Here is a 17367-nt window from a genome sequence, read left to right as displayed (position 1 = left end):
GCACACTTAACCCCTCAACTATCCCTGGGCACAGCAGGAAAAATATGATCTAAATACCTAATAATAGTCCTGGCTCCAAATTCAACCAGCTAAAATAACAGAAAACAGTTTAATGACCTACTATTATTAACTTAACCTTAGACCATAATGCCTGAAAATGTCAGGGGCCAGAATGATTAACACTTCAAGTGCTGCGGACACATTAATGCCTGAAAATTTGACAAACGTTCCTAGAATGACCTTCCTCCAAGCAAAGGGCTGTTCATGTGTTAATGGTGGCGAGATGACCGATTATGCAACTCTGCCCATTTGTGTGCCAGGGGAAGAAGGTTACTGCAAGGTTATGGTTCAGGCATGCTCCACCTACAGTGCTTTTACAAGGTTTTGTAAATTGTTTGGATCATGTCAGTTAATCAGTGACTCTATGAGAGTATGTGATTCAGACCACAGCAGATAAAATATATTGAATCCTAATGGCTTATCAATCCTTCATTTCCCATCATGGCTGTCTGCAGATTAAGTGACATTACTTTCTTGAAAAGGAGAATTAAGAGACAGACCTTTTTCACTCACAATACAATTACAATAAGATCTCTAAAATGATGTGATGATCTAAATAAAGCATGCACTTCATGCCTAATTCTCTCCAGTGACACACAGGACCCACTTATACAGGCCAAACAAAGATCGAACAAAGATCCAGTCCATGGTGGAAAAAATACATTCAACAAGGGTGATAAGACACTGTCTAGAAAGTCATAACATCAGGCTGATTTAGATATGTAAAAACTATAGAAAGAATGCTCTGAAAACACAAAGCGTGATTATTTCTCAAAACAAAACAAAAGAGAACTGAGATGATCCAAAGAAGAGTTGAAGTTGTTGAAAATCTGTCTGAGGTGCTCTCTGTAACCTGGGGTGTGCCACAGGAAAATGTTTTAGGGCCACTGCCTTTCCTCCTGTATGGTAATGATATTAAAGCAGCCTCTTGTGAGAGCACATTTTTATATGTGGATGACTCAGCCATCCTGGCATCACACTTCAACAAACTGTATGCCAAGAGCTGTGTAAGATAAGAGCACGGCTAGTCAATGATAAGCTCTCTCTCCACCTTGGAAAGACTGATACAAAGCCACGTTTAAACACTGCCTCCCAGTTGATGGAGAACCTATAGCCAGTCAATTATTCATCAGTGACAAAGGCTGCTTACTGGACAATAACCTGTGCGGCAACAGTATGGCCTTGAGTGTGTTTACTACAATAACAACAACTTTGTTTCTTGTTATTTTAGTAGAAAGGCTACAAAAGGCTAAGCTGCTGGATAGGAACTGCATTAGTACGCTGGCATCGGTATGCTTGATTTTATGCCATTCTGACTATGCAAACAATTCCTGTTATGATGAAGGACCTGAAACACATGTTAGAAATATCTCAAAACAAACTTATTAGGGTAATACTAGGATTTAACTGGAAGGCACTTTGGCAATTAGGTTTGTTTCCTGTTGAGGCTAGTGCAAGTGAAACTTCAGCTTCGTGGTGCTCAAAGATTATTTAATAACAGAGCACCTCAACAACTATGAGAGCAAGCAGTGCCAACTTTTGCTTCTCGAGATACAGGACAGAATTGAGGCAATACTCATTTCTGTGTTTTGGGACTGCCATTGAGAATAAAGTGTCCCTTCACAGCAAAAGTTCAGTTAACCCAGGCATCATTAAAAGTAAACTGCTGTGCCGTATCTTAGTACATCATGCAAATTATTATATGATGTTGGCACTTTTATGTATTACTGATGTATGTTGTTGCCATCTTGGCATTGCCAGTTTAAACCTGCAAGGACCACAGTGGAAACTAGTTTCTAACTGTATTGTGTTATTCCCAACAATCAAGGGTATTTGTCCATTTTAAAGAACTGTCAACAAAACAAAATGATAGCTCAAGTAATTTGCTTGTATCCAATAACTGATCATTTGCTTTTGCCAGAGAACGTTTTCTTTTACAATTTGTGTCGCAGATAGAGAAATTGAATGTCTGTGTTAAAGCTATCAAAACTGTGGAGTGAAGAGGCTTAGCTCTGTAAAGAAATAAAGAAGAAATTCTTTATAAAGGGGTGTACTATATTATATAGTACACCCCTTATATTTTATATTATATTTTCATGTTTTCCTAAAAGTTCAGACACAACCCCATTATCTATGCCTCTTCATAATTTTAAATGACTTCTTAGTATGTCTGTCAGCACCATATTCAGGCACTGAACAGATGCTAGTGTCTGCTTGTTACCCAAGTGGCAAGAGTGAAATATGTGGTAATTAGATCTGATGAGGTATAGCTGTCCCAATCCCAAATGGCCTTTGGGTTTGGCACAGCAGAAAAAAGTGGGGCTCTTCAGTAATCCACTGGAGAAAGTGGCATCACAGCCTGGAAAATTTATTGTACCGTTGGGTTAGTTTTAACTTGCAGATGCAACAGTACGCAACTGCTCTGGTATGAAAAAGTCTTGCTGCTGTGAGCCATGAGCAACTATAGACTGTGAGTCATGAACCAGTGACAAAGGTGACCGAACGGCAAGGAGGACAGATGACTGCACTGAAAACACCAGACCATCACCACCACTCATATATTAATGAACCATGCTAGCATTCACTCTAAAAAAGGAAACCCACAAAGAACAGGAAGGTGAAGTAGAGGTAGACATAGTTTACCACTTAAACTGTGAACTGACAACCAAGTGTTACATAACAATCATGCAATTTCATTCCCCAGGTGTACAAGGCTTTATGAGAGACATAAAACAGATATAAAACATTACCACATCACCAGTGGAGCGTTTGATAATCCACTGCATTCCTGTCATGAAGCTGTGAGTATCTCATCTAAAGCTATCTTGCTTTATAAAAGCCATGATGGGGAATGATTACGACTCCAGATTTCCCCTGGACGGAACAGCAGAGTTAAGCATCGTGGTAAAAAAAGGACTGTATATGAGTAACAGCTGTTTGGGCAAGGTCTGCTCAAGTGAAAGAGCACACACAACTGCAGACTGAGGCTGATGTGGTAAGCTGTAACTCTATGGTTTATGCAACACAAATCATATATTAACTTTGTATTAAGATGGTAACGGGTAATTGATATTATTATTCTGAAATAATGCTATTGTACTGAAGTCATACTAATGATTTGATTGATGTAGTCAAATACGATTTATGAATTTTTGTTGAGATTTGAGTCAGCAAAATGTAGATGGGTCTAGCTGAGTCTGCTGACACATAAAAGCTTGGTTAATTTGTCTATTTGAGCTCATCACGATGATGCACTTAGTAGCCATGTGAACTGCTTAGTGGATCTTCAAGCCTGTGATGTTATTTTAATATATGAAATATGTAAATTTGTATAGTTATGATAATGTTATGATAATGTACAGTAACTACACTATTTATGTTCTGCTGAGTGTGACTTGATGGAGTCAGCAGTGCAAGTCTTACTGTATTACTGTACTATAGCTGATGGCTTTATTAAAGCATTTGTTTTACTCCTTTTATTTTACAGCACTTTGCAGCTTTATAAGCAACTACTGACATGCAAATTATAATACCAACAATAAAACAACTACAATAAAAACGGCACCCTGCTTGAGTACCGATATATGACACTTGCCCAGTTTGACTTTGATCAACATGTACTTGCTGAACTATTTATATTGTTGCAGTGGTTTTCAAATTGGGGCTTCCATGGAGTTTTCTGAAAAATGAGACAGTTTTTCTCATTTTTCTCTCATTTCTCACAAAACATTAAAAAAAACATGCAACAAAAGCAAATATTTCCATCAAAGAACACACCTTGTGGTCAAATTAACATATCCTTTCAATCAATCCTTACACAATGGACAACAAAACACAAAATACAGCTATCACCATGAAACTGTTCAGTCTTCATTCACATAGTTATGGTGTGTGCCAAAAAAGGCAAGTGAGCACTGTCACAGCATGAACTGTATTGTTTTCTCCAGGTGATACCACAGATTACAAACCCTGCTGGACTCTGCACTTGTACTTTTTACTTTTTGCACTTTTTTGAAATGCTTTGTTGAAATAAAAAAGACCCCTTTTCTAAGAAAGTTTTCTTCATTCATTTTATTGTCTCGTGTGCAGGTCATGAACTGCCTTTTACATGTAAGACCTACGTACCTAGACTAGACAGATTTGGACAATCATTATGGTATCGCACTTGTGCTGCATTTTTTCTGCACCACAGAGCCAATAAAAAATTTGTCCCTTTGGCCTCTTTGATCCATGCTGGAAAACAGCAACTGAGAGGTGACATCTTCTATAGATGGATAAGAGCTGATTGCTGATTGAAGAATTATGCACAGGTGTTGCACAGGTACATTAGAAAGTTGCACCTATGCAAGTAATTTCTATCAGCTGTCGGTAAATGTTCTCCTTTTGTTTGACACAGTTAGTCCAATAGAGTTTTGGGTCTTTTTATGAGATCTATATTAACTGTTTTGAAAAAGGGTGTGAAAATGTGTCAATCCAATGAAAAGGGTTAATGCTTTTGCAAGAGAAGACTTCTGTTGTGTAAAAAGGTGATGAGGAAGATCAAGTGGATCCCATTTTCATTAATGTCTTAGCAATCGAGAAAAACTGTTCACTAAAAACTGTTAAAATATAAAATGTGCATAAATGATTATATTATCATGTTTTAATCTCACCACTTTGAATATATTTATTAGCTTTCAAGTATGACATCCACACAACTTAGTACTTCACTGAAGCTAAAACTAAACTATCATTTCATATCAATGTCCCGAGGACAAAACAAGTTTGAATGGGAGTTTGTGGCTTAATAAAAGTCAACGTGGGATCAAGAATATTAGAACAAAAAGCTTGAGAGCCACTGTATTTTTGTCTTATAATTTAAGCATATTATTATTATAAAGGATGCAAACTGTCCCAGAGTCATGTCAAGCTACACAATAGATGATGATACTGAGCAGTTTATTTATTTTCTCACTGAGTCGGCACCAATTGCACAACTGTCTGGGCAGCAAATACTGTCGCCAGCGAGCATTGGGGACTCCTCTCTCTGTGGTCCTTCTCAAGATTTCCTCTATTTTTTTTCCCTGTTACAGCTTGGTTGCCTGCTATGAAGATTAAGGGGGGGTGTCGTCCTGCTTGTCGTAAACTTGTGGGCATGTAAAGCTGCAGACTGTAAAAAGGTGATATTGGGCTTTAAATAAACTTGAACTCATTTTCACTTAACATAGCCTCAACAGAACAACAGCATTTAGAAACAAAAAATCATTTACACTGCTGCGGAAAACTGAGAGGCGGACAAACAGGTTAAAGATGGATGTCGACTACCAAAGGCCTCTGAAAATGTTTTAGTGTGTATGTGGGTGTGTGGGTGTGTGTGTGTGTGTGTGTGCATCTTTGTTTGTTTTAAAAGAAGTCAAGTGTTGAGAAAGTTCTCCAAGGCAAACAGTGAGGGAAAAAAAACAAAGCTTTCACCCTGGAAGCTTATTCAAGCTAAATCCCCCACACAGTGTACCGTGGGGGCGTCCATTCAGGTAATCCAGTATTACACCACCGTCAGACATTAGCCAGGCCCCCCTCAGTCTTTGGTCAACACAGAGGCAAAAATTTATGTTGATCTGTAGTGCAGCAGCAGCACTGGTTTTGACTGGGCTACGGTTAAGCTCTCATGTGGCACTCGAGTGCTTGTATGTGACTGAATGCAGGTAGACCAAGAGGAGGGGGAGAGAGAGAGAGAGAGAGAAAGAGAGAGAGAGAGAGAGAGAGACAGAGACAGAGAGACTGTGTATGTGACAGAATGCAAGTAGACCGTGGAATTAGTCATTCAGTAAAGATAGAGCAAACAAGACAGAGATTGAGTGAAAGAGAGAAGCTGGTCATTCACAAACGTGAGTAAGAAAAGGGAAACAAGAGAGAGGAGGAGAGAGAGAGAGCGAGAGGCTGACTGAACGAAAATGAAATCCGCACAAAATGTGTACGTGACAGAGTGCAAACAGGCCACAGTCTTGGCCATTCAGAAATGTGAGTAAGGGGTAAGGATAGGGTTAGGTAAACACAGAGGGATGATATGAATGAACACTGAGTACCAAATCCTTTTTCACACCCTCCATCTTCCTTTCGAAGCTGCCAGGCAGAACATTTTGTTCATTACAGTATGGTAGATTCTTGCATGGCTGACTGCAGGGCTGACCAAGTATCTTCACACCAAAACTGACCAATTATCCAGACCTTGGACAGGTGTGCCCGTTAGAGCACTCTGTGTTTTATTACATTACAACCAAATGACTAGTTAATGCCAAACATGTTGCTATTCCCTGTGGGTTCACTGCTTTTTGTGCCAAATTGGATAACCTTCGATATCTGTATGAAAACACATTGGATATACTGAACATGATGAACCTTGAAGTGCGAAACTTAATAAGACTCGAACTTGTTTTGTTAAAACTTAAAATTTTACTCGCACTGAAATGAACCCTTTTTCCGAGCTCTGAATGCTTGTGACAAATTTAATGTGAAAAGTGCCTTGTGAATCTAGCCACCTTGTATGGTGGACTTTCATTGGGTTTATTCTATTCTGTCCTTCTGCAAGAAAAGCAATACAAAGCAATCATTTTTTTTTTTTTCAAATAAAGGTGACTTTATCTGTAAGGTGGTATAGCTTGATGACCTACTCAAGGTCTGCAAGATGTGTTGAATAAATGTAATACCCTCTATATTACTGAATATCTTCATGGAAGTGGTGATAAAAATTAAAGAGACACTGAAACACTTAACTCTGAGTATAAAAATCAACACTACAACAGGAATGAACACTTTAAGATAACTTTAACATTCACCCTAGAGCCATACCATCTCTGTCAGTCAACAAACACACGTGGAAACTCCTTACTTACTGTTCGGGGGAAGGATTTAGTTGCTGTAAGTACACAGTGAAGGCTAGATAGGATGAAGGCAGAGTCACTGACTGCATTTACATGGACTTACGTATCCCAGTTATAAGGCTTATACCGCTTTTAATAATATTCATGATATGGTGTTTACATGGAACACAGAGAAAAATTATTCATATCCCCGTATGAATGGTAAACACTCGTAACCTGGTAACTGATTACTGCATGCTAGTTGTGCAGGAATCAGTGATGTTTACAACACAAACAGGAAGTTTCTGTAACCGTTGACTGATAAATTAATTTGACCGTAGACACTGAAAATGAGGCCACTTTGGCTTAGCATGATTAAATGCTAACATCGCACTGTGGATTTGGCTTATCGACCTTATTACCAGAAAGGGGAGAAGAGAGCGACAAGAAATATCAAACATGTTCTCCACTTTGACTGGTGTCAGCCTGCCACTGCCACTGCCAGGACAAAGGGGCAATGGGTGAAGATACACAGCTGTGACTGGCGGGATAGTGACGATGAAGTTCAGTAATTCCAAGTGGAAAGAAATATTGAAAAATTCAATTTTAAAATTGCTGGATCTTAGCCACTTCTTTTGTTTTGATGTTTGGCTACATACTAATGTTTCTTCACTGATGACTAAGTATAAAGAGATGTGACCTATTTCCACTGAAAACCTCACCACAAAATGTGTAAATGCTGCAAATGGCAAAACATTTACTGTGTATTGTGACCATGTTGAGTGTTTTTGTAATGAACAGGAAACTAACACAGTCGCCATTTTACTGATGAAAGGTATCTTTGCATAATATAGAGCCCATGAAAGGAAAAGCTTCTAAATGAAGTAATATGATATGCTGAGACAAGATACTTTTTTTTTTTTTTTTTTATTGTATTTCTTATTTACTTGTAATGTGCAGCACAGAAATTATAAAATGTGTCAACATGATTGTTAAATTAACACAGAGAGAGAGTGTCTTACTGTTGATGCCCTGAGGTTTCTTCTGCTTAGCAGGTTTTCATGTCTGAACCATATGCTTGTGGCTGCCACCACCACCACAATAACCAAACACTGGTGAGCAAACTGTTGCATGTGCACGGTGCCCTCCTTTCCCTCTAACTGCTGCTTCCATTGTCTCCTATGTTAATGCACTCAAACAGCATAGAGCCAGCTTCCCCCATATCTCCAAAACAACACACTCCCTCCCTGTTTCACAGGTCTTTTTTACACAAAGGACAGGAGGCCTACCTCATGTAGAAAGGAGATATCGGTCTCTCCTCTTCTTGAGAGCTGAAATATGAACACAAACAGGCATGATTAGCTAACAATGTGTGGCTATGCAGCACTATCACATAAAAACATTAAGCACCCCCCTCACCACTAAATGTTATTGGGGCTGAAAACAGGACCATAGGGCTGGCTTTTGTGTGCAGAACAATAGCCATGTAGTGCTACAGATCAGTGCCCTTGTTGAACTTGTCTCTGGTAATTATTATGAACTATAGAGAAATGAGCGCTGCTGTGGAATATAGGCTGGTGGCTGACACTGGAAACATGCCAGCGACACATGATGAAATTATGCAACAATAAAAAGAACTCAATGTTGAGGTTGCTTAACATTTACATATCCTGACACTGACAGAGTGGAAGTTTCATAATCGCTTGCTCTCGTTTGCCAAAGTAAAGTTGCATGATATCTCCTGTAAAGTAAAAGCAGGGGAAAACACACACACACTGCCACAAAACCTGAACTGTTAGGTGGGATAAAAAATAAATAACCGGTCACTGAATACTGAGCTGATAACTGTGTTCAGCTACCTTATCAGAGAGGGAGTATTTGCCAAAGCATTGACATTATTCATGTTTATTTAACTTGCATAAACTGACTAACACTATCTTATGCCTAAACTTTATTTTAATCATATTTCAAAACTGCACATCAGGAACATTTGTATTTATTTATTTTTATTTTTTTAATGATTATTATTTGTGCATGTCTGCATTTTTGGACAGGCACGGTGGAGAGGGACAGGGAAGGCAGGGCAGAAAGAGGGGATGACATGCAGCAAAGGGCCAGGGCTGGGTTCAAACCCAGGCTGCTGCAGCTAAGTTAGCCTCAGGAGTGCGTGGTGCCACCAGGGTGCCCACAACATTTGTATTTGTTGTACATTTTGAAGCAAATTGGAGATAAATCATGTGTAAAAAGAAGTGAGAGATCTGAAAGTGTAAAAAGGAATATTTTTAAATTAAATACTCGATCACTAACTCTTCTTGCTAGAGAATTCTTTTAATACTCTGGGAGTGTGCTGCCTGCAGTGTAACATGAATTCTGACAGTAATGTGAATTTACAAATGCAGTTTGGTGCAACAGCAGGCTTTGCACACAAGGGTGAGTGGGGAAAAAGTTGATGCCCCATGGTAGCTATATGTGCACAATCCATTCCACACATTCCAAACACAGATTCCTCTGTTAATCAGACCTTCTAGTCTAAATATGCTGCTTTGTTGTTTTTGTTTGATAGTGTTTTACAAAATAACACCAATGACAGCAACAGGCACAGAAAATAGACCGGAACAAGCTAAACCAACTTCCATATAAGATCTAGCTACTGTGCCAGTAAACAATCACTAATTCTCTAATCATGGGTTGTAAACGTGTTTAGTCACATTTTGGATTTCATTAACCAAACAATAGATGCTCTAACACAGAGAAGAATGAATTGTTGTTGAGTGGGCAATTCAGTAAATATTTGGCACTCTGATGTTTTTTGGTACGTGACATGCCTTCGTGTGGCTTACTGTAAGGGGCGGGCACGTCAAGAGGAGAGGAAAAACACACTGCTTTAACCGTCCGAGCAGCACGGCAGCAAGTTCAAAACAGAGGATTTGGATTTCAAGTCAGGCAGGAATCAAAATGAACCAAAGTTCATTCAACCTAAAAGTCTTGTCACATGATGCTACCTACAGAGAATGTGTGTTACTCTTAATATAATATATGCACATTACACAAAACCCATTTTAAAGGAGAAGGTGCAGCTCACCTCCAAACATTTCCAAATTCCTGTGGAACCTTGACAGCAAATACCCCCCAACCCCACCCACTCCCATGTACTTAGCTGGTGTTATACAGTCTGGCAAGCGTATTAAAATAATGTGTGCCGTCACCGCCGCCACGAATTGCAAAAGCGGAAATCCTGCTTACCCACTACCTTACTGAAGGGATAACAAGAAGCTTTGTGAGGGGACTTGGAAAAGCCCTGATCCCTCCAGAGGGAACGGAAAACTACCAATGATGAATTGGTACATCTGGCCATGCTCCACTTTTCCAACATATTTCAATAATTATTTACAGATATACAATGTGTAACCATGTATCTCATTCAACCAATCACTTTGAAGTTTAGCCTGTATTCAAAGAAATTCTATAGTTATTATGAAAGTGATTTCAGTCATGTTGACACACCTCAGTGTCATGAGTCTGTGTTTTTGAAATTCTGCATTGTTCTTATGGACACTTGTGTTTTCTTTCTTTTGGGCCCATGTTTTTGGACTTTTTGTGTTTTTTTTTCTCTGTATTGGACTTAGAGTTTCTGTTTCTCTGGTGTTTCAAGTAGCTTGTTTTTTGTGCTCTTTTGTCCCTACTGTTCATCTCTAAACCTGGCCTGCATTGTCTCATTAGCCAGGCCCTTGTGTTGTTGTTTCAGCCAGTCCTCCGTTCCCTCCAGTCTTGTGTCTCTTCTCTTCTCCAAGTGTGTCTAGTGTGCTCGTTAGTTTAGTTTGTATTTAAGCCCTGTCCCGTCTTTGTCTGCTCATTATCATTGCTTGTGTCTATGTTGCTTAACTTATCCAAGAGCTCCTTGAGCTCTAGAGACTCATCACTGCAACCTGTCTCGTCTCCTGCGTTTGGCTCCATCTGTTCTGCTCCCACTTGTAACACTCAGTCATTCAAAATCTCTGTTTTAGTGGGACTGTAGTTATGACAAAGGCACAGACACAATGCACTTATCCTTATAGGATAAGTAAGCAGTAAGGTTTTTTATGTAATTTTTTGACTAACAAAGGGGCAAGGCTGAGCTGGGACCTGTGGAGACCTGTGTCCCCCTGGGTCCCATGTTACCCTTACCCATACAATCTGGACACCCAAACCATACGCTTTTATAACAATGATCATGAATGCTGTACATTCCTTGAATACTTAAGAGCACAGGGTCTGTGGTGTTCAAAACATATTGCTTCGTTTATAAGCCTGGTTGAGCCCTGCTTGGTATTTGTGCATAGTCTCAAACGCACAATCCATCAAAGAAAATTGTGTTAAAGGAGCACAATGCCATCACGCTTCAGGGCTTAAACCAACCCAGCCAAAGGGAGGGGCACAGCGGGACAGCAGGGGGAAGTAGCCACTTGAGAATCAAATCATTTTTGTTAATCTTGGTCTCTCACGTGCCAGTTGTTCCTTCTCAGGTCTCCTTCTGGCCATTTTTATTACTTTTATGCAACCCAAAGAGAATTAAAAGCAAAAAAAAATGCTAATAAACACAATGAGTTAGGTTAGGAGGAATACATGAATAGTAACGATGACCTTGAGTTGCACCTGTAGATTTGACTGTAGTGCAAGAGGGCTTGATACCTCCACTGGTCCAACGTCAACTCACCCCTGTTAGTGCTGCTTATAAAAAGCATCTTTTATCAAGAGGGCAGCAGTGGCTAAAAGAATAACTGGCAGAAAAAAACAGTGTTGACTATTGACTGTAGAGCACCAGTCATTCCTTTTTTTCTTGTGGTCAAGCCAGAACTATGACCCAAGTGTTCAATGAGTAACAAGGAACATCAAGTCTTGCTATCAACGTCACTGTCCTTTATCATATAATATGTATTTTTGAGACATGAACAAAAACCTATATGACTTATATGTACAATTTTCTTTAGGAAACTGGTTTGATCCAGCCAGCGGTTTCTTGACGCAAATCTGGGCCGCCAGGCTTTCAAGCTGATGGATGGGACTTCCTGACAAATGGCCAACAATACCCTCATACCCATGGGGAACATGCACTCACACCACACTGTGAGGTTCCTCACTCCCACCTATTTCCAATGGGCTTCTAAGAAAGCCAGTGGTTACATCACAAGATTCAGTGAACCATGGCAACATCATACAAAAGCCGGTATGCATCCCCTACGTGCAAAACTACGCACTGCTAAAAGCACAGCAAGTTCACATGACGCTGCTATGTTGGCTTGTGTGGGGAATAAGGCTGGTTGCTATGTTTCAGTAAAGAACTGCGCAGGCAACAGAGAATCACTGCTTACAAATTTACTGGCCTGAATTTATTTGATGAAGAGGAGTGCCCATGTTATTGTGTGCTGGGTATCTATAGCAAAAACACGGTGCTATACAGGATAATGAAAAGTGATCAGGGGTGAATTTTGAAGAAATATTAAAAAGTTAAAAAATTAAAAGGTGGATTGGTAAATAGGCAGCAATCCTTCTGCTTGATCCAATAATCATTAAGTTAATACAAAAACAGAGCTTTTGCTGCAAAATAGTGAATGACAGCCTGAATACATGAGAGGATCTCAACATGGAGCCACTGACACGAAACTTAGTTCGTGGTAAACTTGAACCCAGAGTGAGCAGAAAGATCCAGACTGAGGGTGGTAAGTTAAATAAAACTTGTTATTCAGATGATCAGTGCCTTTACTATCAATCAGGTAGAAGCATGTTTTACAAATCCTTAACAGTTTTGACTGATTAATCTCCTACAAAACGGAGCAATTATGAGTGTAATGTGAATAAGCACTTGCTTGTTTTTAGGGACCAAGTCTGTGCTAGATCCAGCTTGGCCCAGTTGGCTGTTGCTGGGCTGCTGGATGCTACACTATCTGAGCTGACACAGATATGTCCGACACATACCTACAGAAAGTGAGAGCAAGCTGACAAGGAGGCGTGATAGCAGATACAGACATGAAAATCTAAGAATATCATTCATAGAAAAGTATCTCATATCTGATGCATGTGCCAAAATTACTGCTACTTTTAAAACTGAAGCTACTATGGCATTTTAATACATATCAAAACTCCCTGGTTTTTATTTGCTCGCCATTGGAAGTTAACTTGCTGCTGTTATCAGAGTGTTAGTGACTTTGCAGATGTTTTCCTTGCAGTAGCATCTGAAAAAATATGCTCTTGGTATGAGGCAATAATCTGCAGTATTGCTCTAACAGCCTCAAATTCATGAGTGCCACTAGAGCCAACATGCTCTTGTCAGGTTAGATTGCATACTGCAGTAAGCTATTAGTTAGTGCCAGGATGTCCAGATTGCTTACGCACGTTACTGGGGTCCCTCGTCACCCTGTCTCTGAATCAGTCACCCAATACGACCTGACGAGGAGAATTTTAGGGGGTGGGGAAATTCCCCCAAAAGATTTACTGTTACCCTGAAGGCGTGAAGAAAGCTGTTGCCACTTAATGTAGACAGGACCAAAGCAGCTGTTACTTCCAATGGAATAACCATGATAGCTTATTCATTTAAAGAATCTGGAGCCACGCTTAACTGTATTGTGCATTCTCTGGGTGAAATGAATATTAAGGTTTTGATTTAGGTTGAAATCTGCAACACAAAATTTCCAAAATATTGACGTAATTATTGCACACTTGTCACATTACCTCATGTGAACATTCATTGTTTATGTGTTGTATAAGATGGTGCAATAAGATTTGTAATTAGCCATGTATGAGAGCCAACTACTGTGTGAGTCACACTGAACTTTTATGTAATATGTTAATGTATCAGGTGCTAACATAGTTTTGAACACTGGTGAGTGTCAAACTAAAGGTCACTGGTGTACAGAACCAGCTGTAACCGCGGCCAACAGTGTCATCAGTTCTCATTTTAGTGCATCAGCATTACACTCATTGACTTGATTTTATATCTGTGTGTGGCAAATATTTTCTAGCTGCTCCACTGAGGTCTGATTACAGTCCATGGGAAATTAAGTGATTTAATACAGGATATTTGTAACAAGTAATCTTTGAATTTAAAGTAGCAAAAGTAAGTCCTTAAAACCCCAGACTCAAAGCACACTGTGGATAAAGTGGATTTGGAGCATGTATTTTTTTTTGGGAAGAAAGGCTCTGCAAGCAGCACAGAGGCAGGCAATTGTCCCCAACGGGCTGGTGGGTTTCGCATCCTAACGAAATGCCCATCTAAACCATCAGCCAAACCAGCAAGAGCCCCAACAACAGACACAGCTGTAGCCTTGCTATTCCAGGACTGAAGACATTTGACACCAATCGGCTCCAGTTTCAGGTTCTTATAATAAGCTTGTTTGCATGCCAAGGGCACATTGCGACGGGCTTTGGCCGTCAGATCCCAGATTGCCATAGGCCACTCAACATTCTTCACCCTCATCCTTGAGTGACAGCACATGTCATCTACGCAAACAGTGGTCATAACCTATTTACCACAAGTACAGCCCCTTCACACTGTACTGTATTCCAGTTGGAAACTGGCAGAACTTTTGCTCTTAAGTTTTCTTCAAAAACAAGCAAAATAGGATCATTAAATGACTTAAAGATAAGAATTTTACAGCAAAGTTTTGTATCATATTATGTGACCCTGACACTTTATTTGACAGCAGTCAGCTTTTAAACACTGTGTTTACCAATGGCATGTAAGATTATGATCCTCATAAATTCATAAACCTGAACTAGTAACTAACTGACAACACTTTACTGAGCACTGTAGTCTTGTGCAGTTTCTTTTTTTCCTTTGGCAGCGATCTTGATTTTTTTTTTTTTTTTTTTGGAAAAAGAAACTGATAAAGGATTTTGTTTTATGGGCTATATAAAAACGTCTCTGTTCATGTATACCTCTATAAATTATTACAACAACAATTAACATGCTAATACAATGTTGCACTTTTAAAAATAAAATGCTTTCTATAAAAATATTTTGTACCGTATCTCAATGTTTCTATTTATTTTTCACTTACATTTCACAATATTTTGACAGGAGACACTGACCTGTTTAGAGTCTCCATGCTCCCGGTGGGGCTGACATCAGGACGGGTGAGGTTTGTGGAGGTGGTGTGGGCGTCCGGGTGGGCCGGGGGCGTCGGAGCCATCTGCATGGCCTCTGGACTGGGGCTCCTGCTTTCAGGGTTCAGGGCTACAGGTATGACTATGGGCAGCGACCTCGCACGGGGCAGCCCGGCGGAGCAGCTGGGCTGAGGTATGACCTGCAGCACGTTGTCGTCCTGTCCTTTCCTCACCTGTTTTATGGCAGGCGAAGCAAACAACAGGTGAGTCTCGTGACAGGAAAGCTGAGAAGCCATGAGAGGTAAATGATACATGCTGCTAATATTTCTGCACAGCCCTGTACATACAAAGACATGACACACACACACACACACACGCGTGCGCATGCACATACACACGCACTCACACATGCACACACAAACCTATCGGAGCTCTCGACCTTTGCTCAAGTTACTATAAAACATGTATTCAAGAATCTGCTCGAGTGAGGCACGGGGACAATAAAAGAGCCACACAGGGAGGGGAGGGAAAATGAGGTTACCTTGTAAAACTATAAGGTTAGACTGATGTTTGTCTTACCTCGCTGACCCTCAGTGGATATAAACGACGTGAACCACCAACTGTTTTGTAGGAGAAGAACCTCAACCTAACGACCGCTACATTATGGACATCACTGTTCTGCATTTCTACTGTACACTAACCAAGTAAATTGTTGACAGTGTCAAAGAAAACGCGCAAAGAGTTGAGTTTACTCTCGGTACAGCTGCACAGTAGCTGTATGGCCATTCATGTCCGTTGAGGCCAAATAGCTAGCTGGCTGTTTGAGCTCTCCTTTTCTATGGTAAACAGATGATGAAATGGGTTTGACGCCAGCAACTAGACTACTGATAATGGGCAAAACAACCAATACTAAAAAAAAAAATGTTTGGCTCTAGATGACCGTCTGTGGCTTAAACACTGAATTAAAAGGCTCATTTTTTCACAGCAATTATCAATGGAACATTTCTATTTGGGGTTTAACCTAATGGATTGTTCTAAAATCCATGGATGCTGCATCCATTTAGACAGCCATTGGCTCACTTAATGGGTGAATCTTTGGGAACATAATAGCTCCAAAAGCTTCCCTAGACCTGGTATGGATTTAGTCCCTCGGGGCTTCATAATTGATTTGGCTAAATTTGTGTTTCACAGAATGCCATAGCAGGATAAAGGAGAGGAAACAGGAAATGGATGTGGACAATCAGCTGTTGTTTCTGCCTGTTAGGGAGCGGGGGCTTAAACCTGTCCCAGCATCCACTGGGGGCATACAGCACGGGGACACTGTGGACAGATGTCCCTCAAAGGACCGACAAAGGCACTCACCAGTGTAACCAGTGGCTATTTGGAGTCGCCAGTCCACCTGATTTAAACGCATCAGGAATGTGGGAGGAAACTATGGACACGGGGAGACAACACCGACTCCACACAGACAGGGCCAGAGATCGAACAGTGTGTGCTCACCATGCTGCCTGATGGATGCACACAGCTCCACTCCTAGTTCTATGCTTTTCTATCTATATAATTAACTCAAAGAGAGAAACAGTAAGTGGCAGCGAAACAGACCAGATAAGCCTCCTTGACCAAAATGAGGATATGACCTGGTTTCTAAATCAGGGATTAACTAATAATTTGAAAGTTTGTAATGAAAATCTCAATGTTTTGGGAACACTGCCATATAAAACAATTAATTTACAATTTGAACTGGGAACAGTTTTACTGGATAAATATACTGCTGTGATATAAATAGTTAAACCGGCCTGCAGTGCAAACAAACTGAAGCTTTGCCATGTTAACTAAGCACTGTAGACCAACTGCTGACGGCTCATTTTTCGCTTTTTGTCTCTTTGGAATGTGAGCCATACCTGTTCCTGTGCTGCAGAGCTTGTGAACAACACTTTCAAAACAGTGGCTGAGGCCACAGAAGCCGGTTTCAAGCAGGAAAACAGTTTAAAATGTGCTTTGAAATGTGCCCGTGTCAACAAGGACAGAGGGAGAGTAAATCAAAATTCTAATCATGCTGTTACCATAGAAACAGAATGCCTCCTTACAGCACATCATGGTGCTCAGCCCCTCCGGTCCCATCAGTGGTTTCGTCATTACCAAAGCAGGCTGTTTTGGTCAAACCCACAGAACTTTATTTAAAATTCTCGTGGAGATCCCAAGGTTTACAGAGATACCAAATGACAGATGCTGAATGACAGGGAAATGTGTATAAAATGATGCACAAGACATCTATATATTTGTTGTTTTCATGAAGCCATAAAACAATGGCATCTTGGCTTTGAATATTTCACTGATATAAGCGTGATGAAGCTTCAATGAAGCGTTGCAACCAGCAGATACAGAATATGTA

At 40.2% G+C, this 17367-nt stretch overlaps 1 protein-coding gene across 2 annotated transcripts in view; it reads right to left on the bottom strand.

Annotated features, from left to right (window-relative positions):
- fam13a (family with sequence similarity 13 member A) overlaps window positions 1-17367 on the bottom strand; it is a 62015-nt gene that overhangs the window by 24354 nt on the left and 20294 nt on the right. For both annotated transcript variants that reach the window (XM_030054361.1, XM_030054368.1), the window contains exons 8-9: window positions 14961-15208; window positions 8186-8227 (exon numbers count right to left, since the gene is read on the bottom strand). In XM_030054361.1, coding sequence (XP_029910221.1) covers window positions 8186-8227; window positions 14961-15208 — 290 coding nt within the window. The remainder of the gene's footprint in view (window positions 1-8185; window positions 8228-14960; window positions 15209-17367) is intronic.

Source organism: Myripristis murdjan, chromosome 1 (assembly GCF_902150065.1).
Source record: "Myripristis murdjan chromosome 1, fMyrMur1.1, whole genome shotgun sequence".
Taxonomy (NCBI): domain Eukaryota; kingdom Metazoa; phylum Chordata; class Actinopteri; order Holocentriformes; family Holocentridae; genus Myripristis; species Myripristis murdjan.
The sequence above is the reverse complement of the archived record's forward strand: the minus strand, read 5'-3'. Positions and strand labels throughout refer to the sequence as shown.